At 40.4% G+C, this 27,742-nt stretch overlaps 1 protein-coding gene and 1 pseudogene across 1 annotated transcript; one reads left to right on the forward strand and one right to left on the reverse strand.

Moving 5' to 3' along the window:
* Positions 1–6,137: 6,137 nt before the first annotated feature.
* Positions 6,138–6,500, reverse strand: LOC133779237 (uncharacterized). Its single transcript, XM_062219224.1, has one exon. The coding sequence runs from the start codon at positions 6,498–6,500 to the stop codon at positions 6,138–6,140; it is 363 nt and encodes a 120-aa protein (XP_062075208.1).
* An 8,542-nt stretch (positions 6,501–15,042) lies between these two features.
* LOC133781266 (small nucleolar RNA R71) lies at positions 15,043–15,140 on the forward strand (annotated as a pseudogene).
* Positions 15,141–27,742: the final 12,602 nt, after the last annotated feature.

Below are 27,742 nucleotides of genomic sequence, written 5' to 3' on the forward strand. Positions count from 1 at the left end.
ACAGTCCAAATCACAAACATGAAGGTAAAGAGATGCCTAGTTGATACGGGAAGCTCCATGGACATTGTCTACAAGTCATCTTTTGAAAAGATGAAATTGTTCGTCAATGACTTGAAACCATGCTCTCAAGCTATTTACGGGTTCACTGGAGAAGAATTGTCACCAGCCAGAACAATCATGTTACCGGACACAGCAGGAGACGTTCCTAGACACGAGACAGTCATGACAAAGTTTTTGATAGTAGATTGCTCGTCGGTGTACAATGTGGTGATTGGTCGACCACTACTCACGGCCCTACACGTAGCAGTGTCTATATGGCACATTTCTATGAAATTCCCAACTAGTGCAGGCATAGGCTATGTCCAGGGAAACCAGAGAGAAGCCAGGGAATGCTACAATGCTTCTATGGTTAAGGCATGGAGGGGAACCAAGGAGAGTAGCATGATTGTGTGCAGGGAGAAAGAAGAAGTAGTAGACGAGATGGACATCGACCAATATAACATTGTGAATTTTACTGACCAAGAAAAAGTTGTAAAAGTTACCAACCAGGAAAGGAATCCTGGTGTTAATGAGCAACAGACCTCATCTGGTGATGAAGTCACCAAATAGGGCGTTTCCCAAAGTGAGGGAATGGACATTGATCCTCGCTTTGGGGATTTGGAGAGTGGAGTGGGACCTATGGAAGATTTAGAGGAGGTCCCGATAGAAGAGAACGAACCGACCAGAGTGGTCACAGTTAGAAAGAATTTAAAGGTGGAAGTAAGAGCACAACTGGTAGAATTTTTGCGAAGAAATCAAGACGTCTTCGCCTGGTATCACAAGGATATGGTGGGTATCTCACCAATTGTGATCAGCCACGTGCTCAACGTGGATGAAAACTACCCAGCAGTTCAGCAGAACAGAAGGTTTCTTGACAAGGAACGAGCAAGAGCTCTAAAAGAAGAAGTCAAGCAACTGAAGGAAAACAGGTTCATTAGGGAGGCTAATTACCCGGCCTGGGTTTCTAACCCAGTGTTAGTACCCAAGTCCAATGGGAAGTGGAGGACTGATCTGTGGAAATTAGCACGCAAGTATACGTGGTCAATTCAAGTAATATATGATAAGTATAGTATCGATCCCACGAAGACTATTTTGCAAATACCACTAATTGTTCTTTAACTTTGTATTTGGTGAATTTAAACTTAAATGAATAATAAAAATAAAAAGGAATACTCTAAATTATGAACAAAATTTAAATAACTGTAAGCAAAACAATGAATCAACTAATTAAAAATCAATACTAAAAAGCCTAGGAATTAATGCCATCAACTTTTCATTCTATTAATTTTACTAATCAATTCTAAATCTCGTCTTCGTATTCTAATAGCAGGTTAATATGATCGATTCCTATTCTTTTTCAAGATATAAGATCTCAGTCTATATGCAGGTTTTCTATATTTCTGTGATAAACTTGAACATATAGAAGGCATTAAGCAAAGAAACCTAATTACTACACAAGTCATACAGGTACTTTCATCCAATATGCAACCTATGTCTATATAATGATAGCATATTCAATTATCATCTTTCGAATTTTGAATCAAAACCATTAAATCAACTAAATAGTGATCAAGTATTTACCAGCATTAAACAAACATTATATAGGTTAGAATGGAGAAGAAGTATCAATAGAATATCATAATAAAATTAAATATAAATCCCAGTGACTACATTAATTCCTAGATAAAAGAAATTAGTTCATAGATAACATGATGAAAATAAACTTCAAATAATTATTCATAGAAAATAACCTATAGAATTCAGATGAAAAAGAAATCTAATTACAGCAACCTTTTCTAAATCTAGGGTTTTTTCAAACTAGATCTGCTTATCAAAAATCACAGAATAATGTTCCTTAAATAGTTTTCCAATGCTCCCAAGTGAAAAGACTGTTTTGCCCTTCAAAAAGTGGCTAAAAATCTGAAAAACGCGTTGATAGCGCTGTGGCGCTATGTCTTGAGCGTTGTAGCGCTGTAATCAGAGCCAAAATACCCTAATAATTATTTCACTAGCGCTGTAGCACCCTTGATGTAGTGTTGTAGCGCTGATCTTCTAGTCTTGATAGCGTTGTAGCGCTTGCTTTGTAGCGTTGGGGCACTATTGACAGATTCAACATGTTCGAATATCTCCTTTCTAGCGCTGTAGCGCCTCTTTGCTAGCGTTGTAGCGCTATTAACAGTATCACATCTCTGACATATTGCTCCCAAAAAACACGATTTTCTCCAAATTAACTCCATTTTCTTCCACTTTCACTTCATTCCACTCTTTTCACCAACTTAGCATGGAAAACTTGAAACATGAACAAATGAACATAATTCTGCAATAAAATAGCCCTAAACTCATGAAAACCTACCTAAAAACTAGATCCTAAATGAGCCTAAAACTCGTTTATCAAACTCCCCCAAACTAAACCTTTACTCGCCCTTGAGTAAAGAATCTAACTAGACTCAAACCTAAACAAACCAAGTTGACATAACTAACCAATTCCAACACTCAAGACGGCTATGCATATATAATTCTCAGGAAAAATAATCATGCTATTTAAAACATTAATCTAGATTTTCAGTCTCACTTACTTCACCCTTTCACTGCAATCTTTCAACACCAAAGCTCATTTACTCATAACTAGCAAATAAAATAATTGAACCACTTTATGCACATCAAATTCTCACCAACTAACCACATAACCAAATATTTCCATATGCCTTCATTACTTACTATTCTCCATTAATATAAACAAATGCACAAACAAGAATCAATAGGACTTTATAAGGGTTGTAATAGAAGACTTAGGTATAGGTAGATAAAGAGAAATTTTTAGGCTTAATCATACCACAAGCATTCCAACTAAACAAACTTTCCCAGCAATTTCATACCACTCATCCCTTTGTTACCCCTTTTTTCTGTGTAATTATTGAGAATATTTTTTTCTTTTTTTTCCAATACATTCCCCCAAACTTTGATTTGTCAATAGATAATTGTTTGGGAACATAATCATTTTTCACTTTCTTTTCCTTTTCTTTCTTTAATTTTTTCTCAATCACAAGTAATTTTCTGAATAACACATAATACAAACATCCCATTACACATTCACTCCCCTCATATAATAATTTTCATGCTCATGGTATGGGTCAAAAAGAGTAAATGGTAATCCAATTCACAGCTAGGCTCAAAAGAATGTTTAACAAGAAAACAGTTGTAAGGCTCAAAAGGGTTGACTAAGGATAAAATTTAATAGGGTTAGCTTGAAAGGCACAACCAGTCCAAAAAATTGCCTATATCATTTTCCTAAATGTTCATTGTTTCAAATTTCATCTCAAATAGTAAGCAAACAGGTTCTAGAATTTATTTCAATCTTTTCAATCCACAATCCAAATTCGACATGCATAAAATAACTCAATTATAACATTTGCAATTTATGAGCAATAGATCTCTAATGTCAACAGATCGCAGTAAAAAAAACAAAGTAATCTAACCAAGCACACAGATTGTTTCAGAAGCACATCAACTTTTCCTTTGAATTATACTACATAACAGTCAATCATATTAAAATGGCAACTATCATCAACTTAATTTACACTCTAAAACATGACTCAAAACAACTAACAACAAACAAACCGTAAAACGCAAACGCATCAAAGAACACCAGAAATAAATCTCTCCCCCAACTTAAAACCGAAAATTGTCCCCAATGTTAAAGTACAGAAAGAATGAGAACAGAGACTTACCTGACCAGCCGCATTAGTATGGTGGTTGTGGCGACTGGGACGAAGGTCCCTTGAAAGGTTGAGACGGCGGAGGTTGAGGTTCTAGAAATCCAGCAAATGACTGAGGTAGAGGCGGAGAGTAAAACAGATAATGCGATGGATGTGGTGGTGGTGGAGCAAAATAAGTTTGATCCGCCTCATTTAAAGACCACCGACTCACCAAGTTGTTTAAGCGAGCCACATGGTTCACCTCATATTCGTACCGTTGGCCTATGTATTGATTCATCATGTGCTCCTGTTGAACCATATACTGATTTTGTTGGATAAGATAATCCAACTTATCATTGACGTTCTTCATGCTATGGTCACTACTACCCCCAACAACACCGGATCAGCCTCTTCGTCCACCTCCATTTCCACACGACGTTTACCCTTTTTCCTTGTCTGTGGCACATAAAGAGCAGGGGCGGGATAATCCTTCATCAAAGTAATTGACAAAGGTTGCTGCAAAGACTAATAAATATCAGTAACTAACTCAGGAACTCCAGCCTTATAGCATAACATTGTGATGACAGATCCATGGCCCAAACCTCCAGTGGTATGGCCCTTTTCAATGAACTCTATATTTTCTTTAATCCACGAACCCATATTAATAGTCATCCTTGTCATCAATGCATACATCAGAAGTACTCGATCCTTAGTCATGTCAGACACATGACTTACTGGCATGAACCGAGCACAAACAAAGAAAGCCCAAAATCAGGCCTCAATATTCAATTGACATGACGTGATACTCTTGGGTAAAGAGTCAGATAAATTCCAAGGAGTATCTTCAAAGCATAACTTTTCAGCCACAACATTATAATCTATATATCCCTTCAAATATCTTGTATATTCCTCCTCTTGCTCTTTTATGTGCAGGACATTGAAAACCTTATTAATGGATTTAGCAGTGAAAGGGACTCGCTTACCTCTAACAAAAACTTTATCATTGTGTTTAGCTCTTAAATTCGCATAGATATCATAAACCAATGATACATTTTCCTGCGCCAATTTTGTAACAAAATTGTCCCACTTTCAAGCCGCGAGATTAGCTCTAACTAATTCAAAAATATGATGATCAAAAGGGTCAGATTGATATTCTACTTCTCTTTCCAGGATCAAGGTTTTTTGCACAAACTTTTCATACTGCTCTTGAGCTTGAAAATTTATAAACCTAGCTTCATCAAACTCCTGCTCCAAGCTATCATCCCTTTGTTGGGAGGCAGAAGCTTGGCCTTTCCCCTTATCCTTAGACCTTCCCGCTCTACTCTTAGGATTCATAGTTTACACTCTAAACAACACCAAACCCAGAAAAAAAAAATCGACAGCACCTCCCCTTAAATTAACTACTTTCCTTCTTTACAACCACCCTAAAAATCCAATTTCACAGAACACAATACCCAAATACTACAAATCACAGCAACAAAAACCAATGTCCACCAAAAACAAGCAACAATGAAACCCAACCCCAAATGTAGAAATAATCTTGAAATAAAAGGGATTGAAAACACTTACTAACCCTTGAAATGGTCTTCCTTGTGCTTGATTGATCAAAGCCCCTTGAAAATTTGAACCTTCTTCAAGAAATTTGAAACTCTGAATTTTTAGGGCTCAAAATGGAATTTGGAAATTGAAATTGATTTTAGAGGTAAAAATTTGAGCAATGGACAAAATGGCTGAGATAGAAGAGAAAATGAAGAAGATAAGTGGATGATATGATGAGATTTTCTGGAAAGAGGCTGTAATGGAGGACCTATGGAGGTTTTTGAGGTGTTGGGATAGAGAGAACATGGAAGGGAGAAGGAGAAATGAGGGTTTGGGGAAAGAAAATTTGAAACCCTTCCCTTTAAAAAAAAATCTGAGATAGAGCGTTGTAGCGCTACCATGGTTTTTGTCTGGGCAGTTATTCTCTAAGTACAGCGCCATAGTGCTACTTAAGCAGCGCTGTAGCGCTAAGGACCAAAGAAAAATCCCCTTTGGCTCTGAGATTAGCACCATAGCACCCTATTCATAGCACTGTAGCGCTTCGTTCTGTACAAAATCTTCCAACTATTCTGTAACTAGCGCCACCTTCCCAGCGCTGTAGCGCTACTTCCTCAAAAATAACATTTTTCTAACCCTTTACTTGTAAACTCTTGCGTTTTTTTTTCACGGTTCATACAATACATCAAAAAATTTATAATTAGAACTAAAAATAATCACTAAAAAAAATTCCCTAAACATTGTTCCAAACAAAACAAAAACAAAAATCATAAATTTAAAATACAAAAGAAATAAAAATAACTTAGGAATGCCTCCTAAGAGCGTTGTCTTTAACATCTTTTAGCCAAACTTTTGTTTATTTTAAAATCAAAGTGGTTCCAAAATCACCACGAACTTGCATTTTTCCACCGGGTCCTCCAAATAATGCTTCAATCTCTGACCATTCACCTTAAAGTGTCCCATCTTCTTACTATGAACTTGTACTGCTCCATAAGGAAGTGAAGCAACTACCGTGTATGGTCCTGGCCATCTCGACTTCAATTTACCAGGAAAGAGCTTAAGTCTTGAATTAAATAGCAGCACTTTATCTCCTGGTTGAAAATCCTTCCTTAGTATCAGCTTATCATGAAAGGCCTTCGAATTCTCTTTATAAATCCTTGCATTCTCATAAGCTTCATTTCGAAATTCATCAAGCTTGTTTAACTCCATAAGCCTATTTTGTCCCGCCATAAAGATATCAAGATTTAACTTTTCACAGCCCAGTAAGCTCTATGCTCCAGTTCCACCGGTAAATGGCATGCCTTACCAAACACCAATCGATATGGTGACATTCTAATCGGAGTTTTAAATGCAGTGCGATAAGCCCAAAGTGAATCATCGAGCTTCTTCGACCAATCCTTCCTTGACGTATTGACAATCTTTCCCAAGATACCTTTAATCTCCCTATTTGACACTTCGACTTGACCATTTGAAATTGGATGATAAAACAATGTCTTTCGATGATGAACACCATAACGAGCACAGAGAGCAGTGAAAGACTTGTTGCAAAAATGACTTCCCCTATTAATTGCTCTTGGTGTACCAAGCCGAGTGAAGATAGTTTTGTGAAGGAATCTAAGTACCTCTTTCCCATCACAAGTAGGAGTTGTTGCAGCTTCTACCCATTTAGAAACATAGTCCACCGCAATCAGAATGTACTTGTTATTATACGATGATGGGAAAGGTCCCATAAAGTCTATTCCCCATACGTCAAACAACTCGACTTCCAAAATATCAGTCATTGGCATTTGATCTCTTCTTGATATATTCCCAGTTTGTTGACAATGATCACAACTTTTGACAAAGACATTAGCATCTTTAAATAATGTAGGCCAGTAAAACCCACTATGCAAAACTTTTGTTGCTGTTCTTGTTCCTCCGAAATGACCGCCACAATGCAAAGTATGACAGTGAGTCAAGATTGACAACATCTCCTCTTCGGGCACACATCTTCTAATAACTTGATCAGGACAATGTTTATACAGAATACACTCCTCCCAGTAATAGTGCTTCACCTCCGAATAGAATTTCTTCAATTGTTGCCTTGTCATCTCAGAAGGTATAACCTTTGCAGCCAAAAAATTAACATAGTCTGCAAACCATGGAACATCTTTACAAACACTTACTTCAAACAACTGCTCATTAGGAAAAACATCCTTAATTTGAACTTCTTTATTACTAGAATCCTCGTCAACCTCCAATCTAGACAAGTGATCAGCCACCAAATTCTCTGTGCCCTTCTTATCCTTAATTTCCACATCAAATTCTTGTAACAACAAAATCCAACGAATAAGACAAGGCTTGGAATCTTTCTTGGTCATAAGATATTTTATAGCAGAATGATATGTGTAAACAACCACCTTATTCCCAATCAAGTATGGCCTAAACTTATCAAAGGCAAACATTATGGCCAAAAGCTCATTCTCCGTAGTTGCGTAATTAATTTGAGCATCATTCAAGGTACGAATTGCATAATAAATCATTCTAAATACCTTGTCAACTCTTTGTCCCAACACTGCCCCAACTGCAAAGTCACTAGCATAACACATCAATTCAAATGGCAAATCCCATTGAGGTGCTACAACTATAGGTGCCGAAATCAATTTCTCCTTAAGTATCTTAAAAGTTTGGTGACACTTCTCATCAAAATCAAAAGGAACTCCATTCATCAACAAAGCAGATAAAGGCTTTGAAACCTTAGAAAAATCCTTAATAAACCTTCTATAAAACCCCGCATGACCAAGGAAGCTTTTCACTCTCTTAACTGAAACTGGAGGTGGTAAATTCTCAATTGCAGAAATCTTAGCTTGGTCTACCTCAATACCTTTCTTAGAAATCTTGTGCCCCAATACAATTCCTTCATTCACCATAAAGTGACATTTCTCCCAATTAAATACTAAATGTGACTCTTCACATCTCCTCAAAACCAACTCCAAATTAGTCAAGCAATTGTCAAAAGAAGATCCATAAACCGAAAAATCATCCATAAAAATCTCAATCCATTTCTCAACCATGTCAGAAAATATAGCCATTATACACCGTTGAAATGTAGCTGGTTCATTGAATAGCCCAAATGGCATCCTTCTAAAAGCAAAAGTACCATAAGGACATGTAAAAGTTGTCTTCTCTTGATCCTCCAGTGCAATTACAATCTGATGATAACCTGAGTACCCATCTAGAAAACAATAGTAGTTATGCCCCACCAACTTATCTAACATCTGATCAATAAAAGGCAAAGGAAAATTATCTTTCCTAGTTGCCTTATTCAACTTCCGGTAATCTATACATATCCTCCAACCCGTCACAGTCCTTGTTGGAATCAATTCATTACTCTCATTCTTCACCACGACCATGCCACCCTTTTTAGGTACTACTTGTACTGGACTTACCCATGCACTATCAAAAATAGGATAAATCACTCCATCATCTAACCATTTCAAGACCTATTTCCTCACCACTTCTTTCATTGTTGGATTAAGTCTTCGCTGAGCATCAATAGTTGGTCTAGCATCTTCTTCCATAAGAATTCTATGCATAACTGTCGATGGGCTTATTCCTCTTATATCAGCAAGAGTCCATCCTATAGCAGTTTTATGAGCCCTTAATACTCTCAACAACTCCTCCTCTACTGTAACGCCCTGGTTAGCCAAGACCGCTACACTGTGTACTTAGAAAGTGCAAGACTTGCTAATCAAGTCATTAATTTAAAAACGTGTCATTAGCTTCAGTGTTCTAGGGTTAAAAGACATTTTGACCTCAAAAGATACATTTTATAAATTATAAACAGTATACAGAAGGGATCCCCAAAAGATCAGTGTTTAAAAGCTGGTTCACAAAGCTCGACAGTTATAAGTAAACATTAGCCATACTAAGGCAAAATACAAGGGTCCCTGTAATCTCCTCAACCGTGGCGACTGAGCAGCCTGCCATGTACATTCACCCTGCAGAGCTCTCCAATCAGGGCTGATCGAGCTTACCCTTGCCTTTACCTGCACCACGTAGCACCCGTGAGCCAAGGCCCAGCAAGAAAACATCATATACAACACAATCAATGATAACAGACAGTTAATTCATCAAGCATGAACTCACATCAAATAACTCACAATAGACATTCAACACATATACTCAGATTCAGGACGCAATCAATCATTTATATCACATAGTATTCAGGGCCGACGACTTAGGCCGCACCCTCTGTTTAACCCACTGACTCCGGCCCGCTTAAACCGAGCTCAGTGCATAATAAGTTGTCCTCGGCTACCAGTGGCTGAGCCGCGCCCTGTGCGCTAGTGTAACCCTTGGCACCCTTAGGCCGCTGGTTCACTAAATAGCTTGCATGGCATAATACCATCATTTCAAGCAATTACAATAGGGAGCCCTTAGTCCCGTCACGTATATTCAACCAGGTGCAGTTTTCTTACCTTTAGTCTATACGATTATTGATTATGAGCAACACCCCTCAAGCATGATCCGATCCCGAGCCTAAGCCTTTATCACCTAGTCACAACCAAAGTATAGGATTCCATTAATACTCGAATATAGGTTTCTGGTTACAAAACTAACTCCCGGGAATCCGAATTCCACCAAGCACAGTGGTGAAATCAATCATGAGCATACTAGACCACATTCCCATGCCTAAAACCCTCAAAAGTTCATGTGCACAACCAAGGGCTGCGGCCCTTGAAGCTTAGCCGCAGCCCTAGCCTCAAACAGAGCCAAGGGCCACCCTTGAAAGAAGACACATGCCGCGGACCTTGCCTTGGGCGACGCGGCGCTCACCTTTGGTTGAGCCCCCTTGGCTCATCTTCATCCTAAGGCCACAGCGCTCTAGAACAGAGTCGCGGCCCTTCCTTTCGAACCCAGAAAACCTACCATTTTAAAGCTTAAAACCTCACCTTAAACCATCCCAAAGCTCCCCAACTCATAACCAATTAATCCCAACTCCTTTGGCATGACTTAAACCACATAATTCCATAGAAAACTCAGCCTAACATACACTAATCTTCTCTTTCAAATTCCTGAAACTCAAAAGCTATAAACACCTAAACCAGCCATTCAGATCCAAATTAAAACCTTTAAATCATGGGTTGAAACTTACCTCTTCTGCTGAACCACTTCACCAAGCCAAAACCTAGCAAAATCTCCAAGTTTCCTCCTCAATTCTACCTTCAAATATAAAACCACAGCCTCCTCAATAACCCAACAAGAAAACCCAGAAGTTCTAATCACAGAAAAGGAAATTAAGTGCTTACCTTAGCCCTGATTTAGTCCTGGATTATTCACTGAGCTAAGCCTCAAGTTTACCCCTGAATTCCTCTGAGTTCCCAGCAATCTACAGCTCCAACTTCTCAAGAATTCTCCCTTATTTTCCCCTTGAGTATCTCTTGAATGTTCCTTGAGAAAGAAGACTAAACTGAAGGAGGAAAATAAGGTCGGTTTATCTTTTTCCTAAAGTTTTCCTAGCTTTTGTCCCACTCATTAAGTTAATCCTAAGGCTCGGGGTGCCGGAACCGTCCCCGAGGCCAAAACGGTAAAATCCCCCAATATTCCCACCTAGACATCCTAACCTCAAATATATCTCCATATATTTATTTTCATAACCCGATAGTCCAAATAGCTACTCGATACCTATAATACCCCTGACTTGTCCAAAGTCATATCTTAAGTCCCGTTGTGACTTTTCCCGCTAACTGACCCTAGGATCGTCTCGAGTTGCGCTCTATGAACCTGGCCACATAATAATGTGGTTCTCACATACATCACATAAATATTTCATATTATCACATAATATCATTAATTATCATATAATCATCATTAATCACATATTCACACATTTAAGTCAATAGTATTCACTCTAATCCCATTTATGCCCTCCCGGCACACTAATCAAGGCCCTTAAGCCTTATTAGCGAATTTGGGTCGTTACATCTATTGTCGAAAGAAATGATGAAACTATGACTGGAAGAGTCTCTTTCTCCCCAAGATAAGCATAGCGTAGATGTTCTGGTAAAGCCTTCAATTCTAACACAGGTGACTTCAAAATTGTTGGTAATGATCTTTCCGGTCCCTCGCCCAATTCTTCGAACCTTTTATTCTTCCACGGCCCATATGATTGTATCCACTTCAAATAACTCAACGCCTCTTCACTATCCTCACCATCTACATCATCAACTGTAAGACTAATTTCAAGAGGATCTTCAATTAACTTTCTTCTCCCTACTACCTCTTCTACCACATCCACTGAGAAACAATTGTCACTTGCTTTAGGATAAGTCATAGCCTTGAACACATTAAATACTACTTCTTCCCCAAGTTGCTAATAAGGTTTAGGACCTTGATTAGCGTGCCTGGAGGGCAATAAGTGAATTAACATGTTAATATATGAATTTAAATGAATATGTGATTATGATGCATGTTTAGGTGGTATAAATATGCATGTCGACCCCGTTTGTCTGTTAGGGGTAAATTGGTAATTTTAGCCCGCTGAGGGCATAAATGTAATAATTGAATTGTATGATTAATACCACGTGTGAGTGGTGATATTATTGTGGTGCACGTACCGAGATAGTCCTAGGGAGCTAATTAGTTTAATAGTCACAACGGGATTAGATACTCAGCTCGGGAGGAGCCTAGGGGTACTTTGGGAATTTTGTAAGTTGAGTTGAGAATTAGTGGTTAATGGTTATTGGTGATTGAGTAACCTGAGTAACCATTGGTAATTAGTAAGGGTAACAAGTTTAGAAGAGAGAAATGGTAGAATTGTAAGAAAGGAGAAATGACAAAAAGGGCCTTGGGGTTTAGTTAGGAAAGGACTTCTATGAGGGGTAAAGTGGTCATTAGGCAAGGGTTAGATAAGTTTCAGCTGAGGGAAAAGGGGTCATTCACGTTCAACACTTAGCCAAATTGAGTTCTTGCTTAAATTGGTTGGGAGCCTAGAGGAGAAAGAGGGAAAAACTAAGGGCAAATCTCTTGGGGTCAAGAAGGGAATTAAAGCTAAGGGAACTTGGAGGATTACTCAGTGAATTGAGGTAAGGAAATTCTGTGTATATGTTTTAGAATTTAGCTAAGAATATCATGGAATTGAGAATTGAATTATGTGCTTTGTTTGGTAAATTCTTGGGATGGAATGAGGTTAGGTTCAGCAGAAGGTTGTGATTTGAGCTTGGAACTTGATTGGGAAGAGCAGCTCAAGTTGAATTCTTGATTGAGGTAAGAGTTCTAAACATGTTTGAATTTTCATATCTGATATGGTTTAAGAGTCTAGAAGTCTGGTTTACACTTTTCTCAAGCTTTGGTTTAAGTGTTTGAAATCTGAAACTCAAGTGTGGATCTTGGGTGTGATTGTGTGTTTGAGCTTGTTGGTGGTGTTTATAGGTTGTTAGATGGTTTATTTGAGGTTTTGGATTGATTCTGAGGTTTGGGTATGCATTGGGGTTGAATTGGGAGTGTTTTGGCTCGGGGAAAATGCAAGGGAAAACCCAGATTTCTGGGTTCGCGAAGGGGCGCCGCAACCCTGTTCTTTGGTGCCGCTGCACAAGGCTGTATTAGAGCTGGGGAGCTCTCTGACTTGCTGGGCGTCGCGGCCCTCACGGGTAGCGCCGCGGCGCTAGGCTATTTTCAGGACAGGGTAATTTTGCATTTTTGGGCATTTGTTCCGGGGGCTCGGGGGATGTTTCCGTTACGTTGTTTTGGGAGATTGGAGGTCCCGAGAGTACGGGATTGGTTATGGGAGGTGGTTTTGGATTGGTTAGTATTAAAGGATGTTTTATATGTGTTGTGACTAGGTCTTCGGAGAGGCTCGGGATAGAGGACCGTGCTCGTGGCTTTGGTGCATTGTGAAGCTTGGGATACAGGTAAGAAAACTGTAGCACCCGTAGAGCAGGGCATGGGCCCATAGTGTTTCTGCAGGGCACGACCCTAGATTGTATTGCTTGTTAGGGTGTAGCCTTGATTGAATTATTATATGCTTGAATGTTGTTTAAGTATGCTATATGTGGTTATAGTAGAATGAATGGCAAAGGAGCCGAGAACGGCAGTGGGGCCGGGAATAAAACTTGGCACATGGAGTGCTTATGGTTAGGGTTAGACCCCAATGGATACATGGGATATCCTTACGGTGAGAACCAAGATCCCGAGCTTTAGTAACGCTTTTGGGACGGCATGGTCGTACTTGTTTAGTCTGATGGACTATCTGTTTTATCTGTGGATTGTCTAATATGTTGATTATATAATATGCATATGTTATGTGCTGTGTGAGTTTTCTTGCTGGGCTTCGGCTCACGGGTGCTCTGTGTTGCAGGTAAGGGCAAGGAAAAAGTTAACCAGCCATGAGTACGGAGAGCGTGGGGCGGCGCGTACATGTTTGGCCTGCCCGACTGCTTTGGTTAGGGGAATTTTGAGAAATGGCTGTATTAAACTGTGTTTTTGATAGTTGGTTATCTGTAAACCTATTTTGAGTTGTAAATGTTTTATAAACCTTATTTTGGGATCCCAAATGTTAAACTCTTGGAACTTTTAATGAAATAGAGTACTTTTAAAGATTACAGCCTTGAGTTTTTGTTTAATCACACTTTTGTTCTAAAAACCTCGTTTAGCGAGTTAGTTGCACATTTTAAACACACTTAGTAACGGTTCTAAGGTAGTAGGGCATTACAGGCATCTACTCTAATGCTGCGAACGGTATAATATTATGTAGTTTCTTGAACACCTCTAAAAACTTTGCAAATTGCTTATCCAGATTATGCTTACGAAGCCTTTGTGGATTTGGAATTCTAACATAATGGTCAATGCTCACAGGTGGTACCACTTCTTTCTTGTTAAGGTCTTCAATAACCTTTTCTTCATTAGGCTTCTCTTCTTCTATTCCTTGTGTATTTCCCTTCTGACCTTCTTCTTCTGACTGATTCTTCTTTGGCTCTTCATACCGTGATCCCCTCCTCAAAGTAATATCTTGACACTGTTCTTTAGGATTAACTTCTGTAGTGCTAGGAAAATTTCCTTGAGCTCTATTAGACATTAACGTAGCTAACTGCCCTATTTGAGTCTCCAAACTCCTTATGGACGCCCTAGTTTCGGTCATAAATTGGTTGATTGCATCAGGTTGGGGCTCAGCTGGTTTCATTGGAATTTGGTGTGGTGGTCTATTTTGTGGTTGATAATATCCAGGTGAAGGTTTTTGGTATGCTTCTTGCTGTTGATATGGTGGTTTATTTTGGGGAGGTTGATATTGTGGCTGAGGTGGAGGGTAAGGTTGTTGAATGTTTTGAGTATTGGACCATGAAAAATTAGGATGGTACCTGGATTGTAGGTCATGGAATTGGGATTATTGGGTTGTCTCGGGTAATTCCCTATAGCTTAAACTTCTTCCATAGGCATGTTATTCATATCTAGAGCAGGGCATTGGCTGGGTGGACAGGTTGTACCACAAAATTCACATAGGTTTTGAACTTGCATAGCCTTAGATGGGAGTGTAGTCTTTTGTAGTTGCTTTGTCAAGGTTGCTACTTGAGTTGTAAGCATAGATATAGCATCAAATTCCATCATTCCAGCAACCTTCTTTGGTTATCCCCTTTCAGTTGGCCACTGTTAATTATTCATCGCCATCTCTTCTAATAGCTCATATGCCTCATTAGCACTCTTACTCATAAAATCACCTCCCTCCGCAACATCTATAATTGTTCTAGTTGTTCCATTCGACCCATTATAAAAATTATGCACCAACATCCACTTTTCTATACCATGGTGTGGACACTTCCTTAATAACTCCTTAAATCGCTCCCAAGAATCATCCCCTTCCATCTGATAAAAATTATTGATCTCTCCCCTTAGTTTTGCAGCCTTCGCTGGAGGAAAAAACTTGGCAAGGAAATTCTGAGCTAACTCCTCCCATGTAGTGATAGAATTTGCCTGCAAGGATATCAACCAACTCTTCGCCCTATCCCTTAGTGAAAATGGGAATAGCCTCAATCTTATAGCATCATCGCTCACCCCATTCATCTTGAACGTAGCACATAACTCTAGAAAATTAGCTATGTGTAAATTGGGATCCTCCGTTGGCATACCTCCAAACTGAACAGTTGATTGGACCATTTGAAGAATTGCTGGCTTAATCTCAAAATTATTTGCAGCGATGGTTGGAGGTCTGATGCATGAATGCACTCCTATAACAATAGGAAGTACATAGTCTCTCAATGTTCTTGGTCCTTGCTCCCTTGGAACCTCTGCAGCATTATTAGCACCATTTCCCAAATTGTCAGCCATGGTAAACTCCAATCTTTTCTTCGCCTTTCGCTTCTGTCTGCGCGTATTTTCAATTTCCAGATTTATTGGTATAAACTCCTTTTGTCTATTTCTTCGCATATACCAACAATTTCTGAAACACAATAGAACCTTAATCCAAATAAATGTTAAATAGAAATAAAATAAAATAAAACAACCAAATTAGAACAAACAACAATTAACTGTGATATTGGAAATTAAGTCCCCGACAATGGCGCCAAAAACTTGATCTATGGAAATTAGCACGCAAGTATACGTGGTCAATTCAAGTAATATATGATAAGTAGAGTATCAATCCCACAAAGACTATTTTCCAAATACCATTAATTGTTCTTTAACTTTCTATTTGGTGAATTTAAACTTAAATGAATAATTAAAATAAAAATGAATACTCTAAATTATGAACAGAATTTAAAGAGCTGTAAGCAAAACAATGAATCAACTAATTAAAAATCAATACTAAAAAGCCTAGGAATTAATGCCATCAACTTTTCATTTTATTAATTTTACTAATCAATTCTAAATCTCTTCTTCCTATTCAAATAGCAGGTTAATATAATCGATTCCTATTCTTTTTCAAGATATAAGATCCCAGTCTATATGCAGGTTTTCTACATTTCTGTGATAAACTTAAACATATAGAAGACATTAAGCAAAGAAACCTAATTACTACACAAGTCATACAGGTACTTTCGTCCAATATGCAACCTATGTCTATATAATGATAGCATATTCAATTCTCATCTTTCGAATTTTGAATCAAAACCATTAAATCAAGTAAATAGTGATCAAGTATTTACCAGCATTAAACAAACATAATATAGATTAGAATAGAGAAGAAGTATCAATAGAATATCATAATAAAATTAAATAGAAATCCCAGTGACTACATTATTCCCTAGATAAAAGAAATTAGTTCATAGATAACATGATGAAAATAAACTTCAAATAATTATTCATAGAAAATAACCTACAGAATTCAGATGAAAAAGAAATCTAATTACAGCAGCCTTTTCTAAATCTATGGTTTTTCAAACTAGAACTGCTTATCAAAAATCGCAGAATAATGTTCCTTAAATAGTTTTCCAATGCTCCCAAGTGAAAAGACCATTTTGCCCTTCAAAAAGTGGCTAAAAATCTGAAAAATGAGTTGATAGCGATGTGGCGCTATGTCTTGAGCACTGTAGCGCTATAATCAAACCCAAAATACCCTAAAAATTGTTTCACTAGCGCTGTAGCGCCCTTAATGTATTGTTGTAGTGCTGATCTTCTGATCTTGATAGCGCTGTAGCACTTGCTTTGTAGCGCTGGGGCGCTATTGACAGATTCGACATGTTCGAATATCTCATTTCTAGCGTTGTAGCACCTCTTTGCTAGCGCTATTAACAGTATCACATCTCTGACATATTACTCCTGAAAAACACAATTTTCTCCAAATTAACTCCATTTTCTTCCACTTTCACTTCATTCCACTATTTTCACCAACTTAGCATGGAAAACCTAAAACATGAACAAACGAGCATAATTCTGCAATAAAATTGCCCTAAAATCATGAAAACCTACCTAAAAACTAGATCCTAAACGTGCCTAAAACTCGTTTATCAAGGACCTGTGTGGACTTCACCGATTTGAATAAAGCATGTCCCAATGACTGTTTTCCCCTGCCTAGGATAAACCAGTTGGTTGACGCAACTTCTGGTCATGAAATTTTGTCCTTTATGGACGCTTACTTTGGGTATAATCAAATAAGTATGCACCCTCCCGACGAGAAGCATACCAGCTTCCAGACAAACATAGCATTATACTGTTATAAGGTTATGCCATTCAGCTTAAAGAACACAGGTGCCACCTACTAGCGTTTAGTAAATGACATGTTCCATGACTTGATCGGCAGAAACATAGAGGTATATGTCGATGACATGCTAGTCAAGTCAAAGGAAGCTAGGGATCATGTACGAGATCTAGGGGAGTGCTTTTCAATACTTAAAAAAGTATTGCATGAAGCCGAACCCCGTCAAATGCTCGTTTGGAGTAAGTTTTGGGAAGTTTCTTGGATTTATTGTTAACTCACGTGAGATAGAGGCCAATCCTAAGAAGATTAAGGCACTCATAGAAATGAAGCCCTCGACCATAACTAAAGATGTGCAAAGTTTGACTAGGCGGATTGCTGCTCTAAGTAAGTTTATTTCTAAGTCAACAGACAAGTGTGTCCCATTTTTTAACTTACAAAGAGGAAGCAAGAAATTTTCCTGGACGGAGGAATGCGAGCAAGCATTCCAAGCCATAAAGAAACATTTGGCTCAACCTCCAGTTTTATCAAAACCCATAGATAGAGAGGACCTCTTCATTTACTTAGCAGTCACAGAGCATGTTGTCAGCGCTGCTCAAATATGAGAGGAAAATAAAGTGCAGCATTCGGTCTACTACGTTAGCAAGCGGTAGGAGCAGAATTAAGATACCCACTGATCAAAAAGCTTGTGTATTGTTTAGTACTCGCATCTCGCAAACTACGGCCATATTTTCAAGCGCATCCCATTAAAGTGCTTACCGACCAGCCCTTACGACAAGTTTTACAAAAACCAAAAACTTCTGGTCGACTACTTAAATGGGCTGTTGAATTAGGCCAATTAGAAATCAAGTATCAACCCTGATCAGCCATTAAAGGACAAGCTCTGGCGGACTTCATTGTTGAATGCACCAGAATTCTTGATATTCCTGACCAGATAGAAAATGTAGTTGGGTAGAGAAAAACTTTTCCTACCTGGAAACTTTATGTGGATGGATCCTTGAATGAACATCATGCAGGAGCAGGGCTTATATTAATCACACCTGAGCAACATCGAATCCACTGCGCATTGAGGTTCGGTTTCAATGCTTCTAATAATGAGGCAGAAAATGAAGCCCTCTTAGCAGGATTACGACTGGCCATAGATGTTCGTGCCTGGTCAGTCGAAGTAAATAGTGATTCTCAACTGGTGGTCTACCAAATTTTAATGGAATATTAGGCGAGAGGTTTGTGTATGGTGTCATACTTAAATAAAGGTAAGGACTTGCTAGCACAGTTTGAAGAGTACACAATCAAGTTGGTGCCACGAGAGCAGAACTCCAACGCAGACGCCTTGGAAAAATTAGCCAGTGCAAAGGATACTCACACTCTAAATATAGTACCAGTCGAATACTTAGCAAACCCAAGTATCACTGAGCAGGAAGCAATGCCAATTACAGTAGCTAACACTTGGATGACACCCATCATCACATACCTTAAACAAGGCACCTTACCAGATAATCGCAATGATGCCAAGAAGACAATGAGAAAGGCTGCTCGGTATGTCATGATAGAGGGGGTGTTATATAGAAGAGGGTACTCTATTGTAGCATCCTAAATTTGCTAATAAGGCTTAGGGCCTTAATTAGCGTGCCTAGAAGGCAATAATTGATTTATTATGTTAATGTGTGAATTTGATGATTATGTGATTATAAATGCATGTTTAGGTGGATTAAATATGCATGTGAGCCCCATTTGGCTATTAGGGGCATGTTTGTAAATTTAGCCCATTGAAGGCATAAATGCTATATTTGTGAATATTGTGATTGATACCACGTGTGAGTGGTGATATATTTGTGATGCACGATCCGAGACAGTCCTAGGGAGCAGTTTAGCTAGAAAGTCACAACGGGGTCGAATACCCAGCTCGAGAGGATCCTAGGGGTATTTTGGGTAAATAATATGAGTTTGGGATTTTTTGAGTAACGTGTAAATTTGTACATGTCGGGATTTAATGGGATTTGGAAAATGACTGAAATACCCTTGGTGGCATTAAAGGGTTGAGGGTAGACTTAAGGGGCATTTTAGACTTTTTGTTAAGATGGGATATACACTTAGAGGCTTGAGAAAATACAGGAATTCATAAAAGAACAAGTCAAAGCTCTCAAGTCTCTCTCTCTCATTCGATTCACCTCTTCTCTCTATGGTGCTTGGTTTTGAAGGATTTTAGGCCAGAAATTCAGAGGTTCAAGGTTGGAATTTGGGAGGCTAGCAGCTTGGAACTTTGGGAATTAGTTCAGAGGCTTAATTAAGTTCAAGGGTAAGCTTTTTAACTCAACTCACTTTGTTGAATTCTGCTGGTTTTGTTACTAAAATTTAGGCTTGCGTGGATTTGGTTTCCAAGGTTGGTTAAGGATGATTGTTGGGTATATGGGTTTTTTTATGGGCTTATTGTGTTGGTTAGGGTACATGAATAAGGAATTCAAGTTAAATTATGGGTTTAATTGATGTTTGCATTATGAGAATTGGGGTTTAGGCTCGAAGGAAATGCAGGAAAAATGGTGGTTTTCGGGGTTTGGAGGCTCGAGTCGCGGCCCTGTTCTTCAGGCGTCGCGGCCCGTGTGTGTCACAGAGGCTGGGAGCCTCTGTCCGTGGCCCGTGTCTCCCAGCAGGGAGGCATTTTGCCTCTGTCTTGGGGCGCGCTGTGACCCTTAAGGGGCTGGGCCATGACCCTAATTCAAAGTATTGCCTGTTTGAAGGTTTTTGGCTTGGGAACCCAAAAGTTAAGGCTCAGGAAGGATTTTACCACCCAGATTGGTAGAATCCAAGGTCCCGGAGGCTAGAATTATATCCCGAAGTTATTTATTGAATTAGAGCTTGATGGATGGCTATTTTGAATGTGTTGTGACTAGGTTTTCAGCGAGGCTCGGGTTAGAGGACTGTACTCGGGATTGCGATGCTCAAGAAGCTTGGGACACATGTAAGAAAACTATTGTACCCATAGAGCAAGGCATGGCCCTATTATTTGTATTGCAGGGCGTAGCCCTATTGTTTATGTGTAGTATATGTTTAAGTGTTTGTTGATATTATGCTATGTATTGCATATTTGTGAATGAACGGCGAAGGTCGGGAATGGCGAAGGCCGAGAACGGTAGGAAGTTGATTACGGCAAGGGGCCAGGAACGGCGTTGAGCACGTAAAGTGCAAAGCCAAGTATGGCAAGGGCCGGGAGCGGCACTAGCACACGGAGTGCAAAGCCGAGTACAGCAAGGGGTCGGGAACGGCGTTGAGCACGTGGAGTGCGAGCTGTTAGGGTGAGACCCTCTTAGGATGCTAAAGTCATCCTCATAGTGAAGACCGCAAACCCAGGGCCTAGTAAAGCGCCTAGGAAGACATGGCCGCTATGTGTTTAGCCTATTGGCTATTTTGTTATATGTTGTTGATATATATGCATATGTTAATTGTTTTGTGTTGAGTGTTCTTGATGGGCTTTGGCTCATGGGTGCTCTATGATGCAGGTAAAGAAAAAGGAAGGTCAACCAACCATGAGTATGGAGAGTATGGAGCGATGGTACATGTTCGGCCTACCTGGCGACCATGACTAGGGGTATTTTTGGGAAATGTTATGTATTAACCTGAATTTTGTCGCCTAGTCGTCCCTAAAAGTATTTTGAGTTGTAAATATTTTCAAAACAGTATTTTGGGATCCCATATGTTTTACTTTTAGTGTTTTCAATGAATGGTCACATTTTTATATTTAATGCCTTGAAACGACCTTCAACATAGTTTAGCTACACTTTTAACCTAAAACCTTGATTAGTGAGTGATTAGCACATTTTAAACTCACTTTGTAACGGCTCTAAGGAAGTAGGGCGTTACAACTTTGTATCAGAGCAAGACAAGGTTTATGGTTCCTGAAGATCGACTGAACATGTACGCTCGCTGCCAGTGACAAGCTCGACTCAGAGTTGGTTGGTGATTATTGAATTATATGCTTGATTGCATGTTAAATGCCCTATTTGCCTAATTATTTTATATAGAGCATGATGAGTGTGTTAACATATGCATGATGTTAGGGCATGGCCCCTCGATTGTTGTGTGTTGCCTGTGTTATGTGGATTTGTTGGTTGTGATTGGTTGATGAGTTTGGAAGGTGGATTTGGATGTTGTTAACATGCCTAATGAACGGCGTCATTGATTGCAAGCATATTGTTGTAGTGCCTCAGCGATCAATCAGACTCCGTGGCCAACCAGGGTCAGGACCCTCCACCTGCCCCACAGAATTGGCAACAGTTATTTGTCGAGATGGAAGCTAGACTTCACCGAACAGAAGAAGAGATTCGACAGTTGAGGCAACAGGCCTCTCCTCAGGGCATTGGGTTGCAGGTTCCACAGGCTGTGGCGCCAGTGTCACTCCAACTTGTTATAGAGAATAGGTGGGAACCTTTGTATGAGAGGTTCAGGATGCAACATCCTCCCACCTTCGAGGGTGGACCAGACCCACTGCAGGCAGAGCAGTGGATGAACATGATTTCCTCCATCCTGGATTTCATGAGGGTGGAAGGGAATGAGAGGGTAGCTTGTGCCAGCTACATGTTTAGAGAGGATGCCCGCATCTGGTGGGATATGGTGATTCAGAGAAGGAACGTTGCAGCTATGACCTTGGAAGAGTTCAGAAACATTTTTAATGAGAAGTATTACAGTGTCGCAGTCCGAGCTATGAAGGTTGATGAGTTTACCAACCTGACTCAGAACCGGATGACAGTTATAGAGTATTCCTTAAGATTTCACCAGTTGGCAAAGTTCGCGCCGGATTTGGTGCCAACTGATATGGCACGAAGGGATCGGTTTGTGCGGGGATTAAATGTTATGATAGCCCGTGATGTTAAGATAACCTTGGATCCGGGGACTACTACGTATGCTCAGGTAGTGGACAAGGCCCTTACAGCTGAGGGGGTTGAGGACCAGATATGGAGAGAGGGCGCTGCTAGGCACGATGCTCGGAGGATGGTGCCTATCACCAGATTTAGTCGGGGTAGTGGCCCCAGTGAGCAGAAGAGAAAGGCCCCGGATTCTTTCGTTCCTCCTAACTCGGATAGGAGGGCATGGGGTGCTTTCAGTGGCTGTCAGGGTGGGGAAGACAACTAGAGGAGTTTCCCAGTGTGTCCTCGATGTAGATGACGACATCAGGGAGAGTTCAGGATCAGGGCCTGCTTTATTTGTGGGAGTATCAACCATTTGAAGAAGGACTGCCCACAAGCCAGGAAAGAGGAGCCGAAGCAGAGCGACAACCTCGCTCCTGCCAGAGTATTCACCTTGACCCAGACTGAGGCTAAGGCTAGCCCCTCGGTCGTGACAGGTCAGATTTCTAGTGTTAGGTTCTTCTTTACTGCATTGATTGATTTAAGGGCAACTCATTCATTTGTGTCTGCTAGAGTGATATATCAGTTGTGTAGACATAGTGATTTGTATGCTAGGGGATTTCAGAATTTGTTGCCGACTGGGGAACTGGTAGTCTCTAGGATATGGGTTAGAGCATTGCCAGTAGAGATAGACACTAGAGAGTTGTCTGTTGATGTAATTGAGTTAGCAATGGATGACTTCAATATGATCCTAGGGATGGATTGGTTATCGAAGTATAGGGCGACGATTGACTGCAAGCACAGGATGGTGACTTTTGAACCGGAAGGGGAAGTACCATTTGTATTTGTGGGAACATTTAGTGGACAGCGAGTACCTATGATTTCGGCACTAAAGGCTAGAGACCTGATGCAGGAAGGTTGCATAGTATTCCTAGCAAATGTTGTGGATACCTCTAGAGTTATGTTGGATGGGCTGAGTGTGACTAGACTGGTATGTGAGTTTCCAGATTTATTTCCTGCAGACTTTCCAGGGTTGTCGCCACAGCGAAAGATTGAGTTTGTTATAGAGTTGGTGCCAGGGGCGGAGCCAGTATCTAGGACACCTTATAGAATGGCTCCGGCTGAGTTGAAGGAACTGAAGATTCAGTTATAGAAGTTACTGGATTTGGGGTTCATCAGACCGAGTTTCTCACGATGGAGTGCTCCAGTGTTGTTCGTCAAGAAGAAGGATGGATCTTTAAGGATGTGTATTGACTACAGGGAGCTGAACAAGTTGACCATTAAGAACAATACCCATTACCTAGGATCTACGACTTGTTTGACCAGTTACAGGGGAAGACAGTGTTCTCTAAGATTGACCTTCGGTCAGGTTACCACCAGTTAAGGATTAAAGAGGAGGACATACCGAAGACTACTTTCCACACGAGATATGGACACTATGAATTCCTGGTTATGTCCTTTGGATTAACCAATGCCCCAGCAGCTTTTATGGATTTGATGAATAGGGTCTTCAAGGACTATTTGGACAAGTTTGTGATTGTGTTCATTGATGACATACTGGTGTACTCAAAGTCAAAGACAGAGCACGAGCAGCATTTACACATGGTATTACAGTAGTTGAGGGAGCATAATTTATATGCTAAGTTCAGCAAGTGTGAGTTTTGGCTACTGCAAGTAACATTTCTGGGCCATATTGTCAGTAAGGAGGGGATTCTGGTTGACCCAAGCAAGATTGAGGCAGTGAGAGATTGGCCTAGACTGAGTAGTGTACCAAAAGTTAGGAGCTTCTTGGGATTGGCAGGGTACTACCGGCGGTTCGTTGAGGGTTCTCTAAGATAGCCACACCATTGACCGAATTGACGCGAAAGAAGACTAAGTATGTGTGGACAGACAGGTGTGAGAACAGTTTCAAGGAATTGAAGCGCCGACTGATCACCGCTCCAGTATTGAGTCTGCCGTCAGACAATGAGAAGTTTGTGGTTTATTGTGACGCTTCTAGCAGGGTTTGAGATGTGTACTGATGCAAGCCAGAAAGGTGATAGCCTACGCTTCGAGACAGCTGAAGGAGTATGAATGAGATATCCCACGCATGATTTAGAGTTGGCAGCAGTGGTATTTTCACTTAAGGTTTGGAGACATTATTTATATGGTGAGAAGTGCGAAATATACACCGATCATAAGAGTTTGAAGTACTTCTTTACTCAGAAGGATCTGAATATGCACCAGAGGCATTGGCTGGAATTGGTAAAGGATTACAATTGTGATATTCTATACAATCCTGGGAAGGCCAATGTAGTGGTCGACGCACTGAGTCGGAAGGGCCCAAGATAGTTGTTCAGTTCGAGACATATATTTGATAAGTTAGCTAAGGAGATGACTAGAGCGGGTATAGAGTTGGTGGTTGGTTGGTTAGCCAACATCACTCTTCAATCTACACTCCTTGAGAGGATCAAAGAGGCGCAGGGAGAGGATCCCCAGTTGAGAGGGCACAAAGAGAGCGTCTTAGCCGGAGCGGCTAGAGACTACTCTATTTCGAAGATGGGACTACTGAAGTACAAGGATCGGATTTGCGTTCCGATGGATTCTGATATCCGGTGAGAGATCTTGGATGAATCTCATACCACTCCTTATTCTTTACATCCGAGTACGATGAAGATGTACTAAGATTTGAGAACCTTGTATTGGTGGCCGGGAATGAAGAGGGACGTGGTGGATTATGTGGCCAAGTGTTTAACTTGTCAACAAGTAAAGGCTGAACATCAGAGGCCAGCAGGATTATTGCAACCTCTAGGGATTCTAGAGTGGAAGTGGGAGGATATCACCATGGACTTTGTGGTTGGATTGCCGAAGACCGTGGGACAACATGATTCTGTGTGGGTGATTGTGGATAGGTATACAAAATCTGCCCACTTTTTGCCTGTGAGGACGACTTATACCGTGGAGCAGTATGCTGAGTTGTATGTGAAGGAAATTGTATGACTTCATGGGGCTCCAAGGTCAATAGTATCCGACAAGGACCCCACCTTCACCTTCAAGTTTTGGGAGAGCCTGCAGAAGGCTATGGACACGCAGTTGCGGTTTAGTACCACTTATCATCCTCAGATGGATGGATAGTCTGAGAGGACGATTCAAATATTGGAGGATATGTTATGAGCATGTGTGCTGGATTTTGGGGGATCTTGGAGTAAGTATCTCTCTTTGATCGAGTTTTCGTACAACAACAATTATCAAGCGACTATCGGAGTGGCTGCGTATGATATGTTATATGGGAAGAAATGTAGATCACATATCCATTGGGATGGGACGGGTGAGAGAAGATACTTGGGTCCTAAGGTTGTTCAGAGGACCAATGAGGCGATTGAAAATATTAGAGCTCGAATGCTCGCCTCCCAGAGTCGCCAGAAGAGTTACTCAGATTTGAGGCATAGAAGCGTAGAGTTTCAAGTCGGTGACCATGTATTTCTCAGAGTTTCTCCCTTGAGAGGAGTGAAACGGTTTGGTGTTCAGGGCAAGTTGAGCCCTAGGTTTGTTGGCCCATTTGAGATTCTGGAACGAGTTGGAGAGGTAGCATATAGATTGGCGATGCCTCCAGCTCTATCAAGGGTTCACAATGTGTTTCATGTATCCATGCTCCGAACGTATGTATCATATTCTACGCACGTACTGAGTTATGAGAACTTGGAGCTGGACCAGGATTTATCATATTAGGAGAAGCCAGTTCAGATTCTTGACCGAAAGGATAAAGTCTTGCGGAGCAAGATCATCGCCTTAGTGAAAATACTGTGGAGGAACAGCAAAGTGGAGGAAGCGACTTGGGAACTTGAGACAAATATGCGGGATTGGTATCCTAAGTTATTCAGGTAATTTCGAGGACCAAATTTCTGTAAGGAGGGGATAGTTGTAGCATCCCAAATTTTCTAATAAGGCTTAGGGCCTTGATTAGCGTGTCTGGAGGGCAATAATAGATTTATTATGTTAATGTGTGAATTTGATGATTATGTGATTAGAAATGCATATTTAGGTGGATTAAATATGCATGTGGGCCCCATTTGGCTATTAGGGGCATGTTTGTAATTTTAGCCCATTGAAGGCATAAATGCTACATTTGTGAATATTGTGATTGATACCACGTGTGAGTGGTGATATATTTGTGATGCACGATCTGAGACAGTCCTAGGGAGCGGTTTAGCTAGAAAGTCACAACGGGGTCGAATACCCGGCTCGAGAGGATCCTAGGGGTATTTTGGGTAAATAATATGAGTTTGGGATTTATTGAGTAACTTGTAGTAATTTAGTAATGATTTGGACATGTCAGGACTTAATGGGATTTGGCAAATGATTGAAATACCCTTGGTGGTAAAGGGTTGAGGGTAGACTTAAGGGGCATTTTAGAATTTTTGTTAAGATGGGATATACACTTAGAGGCTTGAGAAAATACAGGAATTCATAAAAGAACAAGTCAAAGCTCTCAAGTCTCTCTCTCTCATTCGGTTCACCTCTTCTCTCTATGGTGCTTGGTTTTGAAGGATTTTATGCCAGAAATTTAGAGGTTCAAGGTTGGAATTTGGGAGGCTAGCAGCTTGGAACTTTGGGAATTAGTTCAGAGGCTTAATTAAGTTCAAGGGTAAGCTTTTTAACTCAACTCACTTTGTTGAATTATGTTGGTTTTGTTACTAGAATTTAGGCTTGCATGGATTTGGTTTCCAAGGTTGGTTAAGGATGATTGTTGGGTATATGAGTTTGTTTATGGGCTTATTGTGTATGTTAGGGTACATGAATAAGGAATTCAGGTTCGATTATGGGTTTAATTGATGTTTGAATTATGAGAATTGGGGTTTAGGCTCGAAGGAAATGTAGGAAAAATGGTGGTTTTCTGGGTTTGGAGGCTCGAACTGCGGCCCTATTCTTCAGGCGTCGCAGCCCGTGTGTGTCACAGAGGCTGGGAGGCTCTGCCTGCCCAGGCGCACCGCAGCCCATGTCTCCTAGCAGGGAGGCATTTTGCCTCTGACTTGGGGCACACCGCATCCCTTAAGGGGCTGGGCCGCGACCCTAATTCAAAGTATTGGCTGTTTGAAGGATTTTGGCTTGGGAACCCAAAAGTTAAGGCTCGGGAAGGATTTTACCACCCGGATTGGTAGGATCCAAGGTCTCGGAGGCTAGAATTATATCCCAAAGTTATTTATTGAATTAGAGCTTGATAGATGGCTATCGTGAATGTGTTGTGACTAGGTTTTCAGCGAGGCTCGAGTTAGAGGACTGTACTCAGGATTGCGGTTCTCAAGAAGCTTGGGACACAGGTAAGAAAACTGTTGTACCCATAGAGCAGGGTGTGGCCCTATTATTTGTATTGCAGGGCATGGCCCTATGTGATTGAATTGTCGGGCGTAGCCCTATTGTTTATTTGCAGTATATGTTTAAGTGTTTATTGATATTATGCTATGTATTGCATATTTGTGAATGAACGGCGAAGGCCGGGAACGGCAAAGGCCGAGAACGGCAGAAAGCCGAGTACCGCAAGGGGCCGGGAA

This window comes from Humulus lupulus, chromosome 5 (genome assembly GCF_963169125.1).
Source record: "Humulus lupulus chromosome 5, drHumLupu1.1, whole genome shotgun sequence".
NCBI classification, from domain to species: domain Eukaryota; kingdom Viridiplantae; phylum Streptophyta; class Magnoliopsida; order Rosales; family Cannabaceae; genus Humulus; species Humulus lupulus.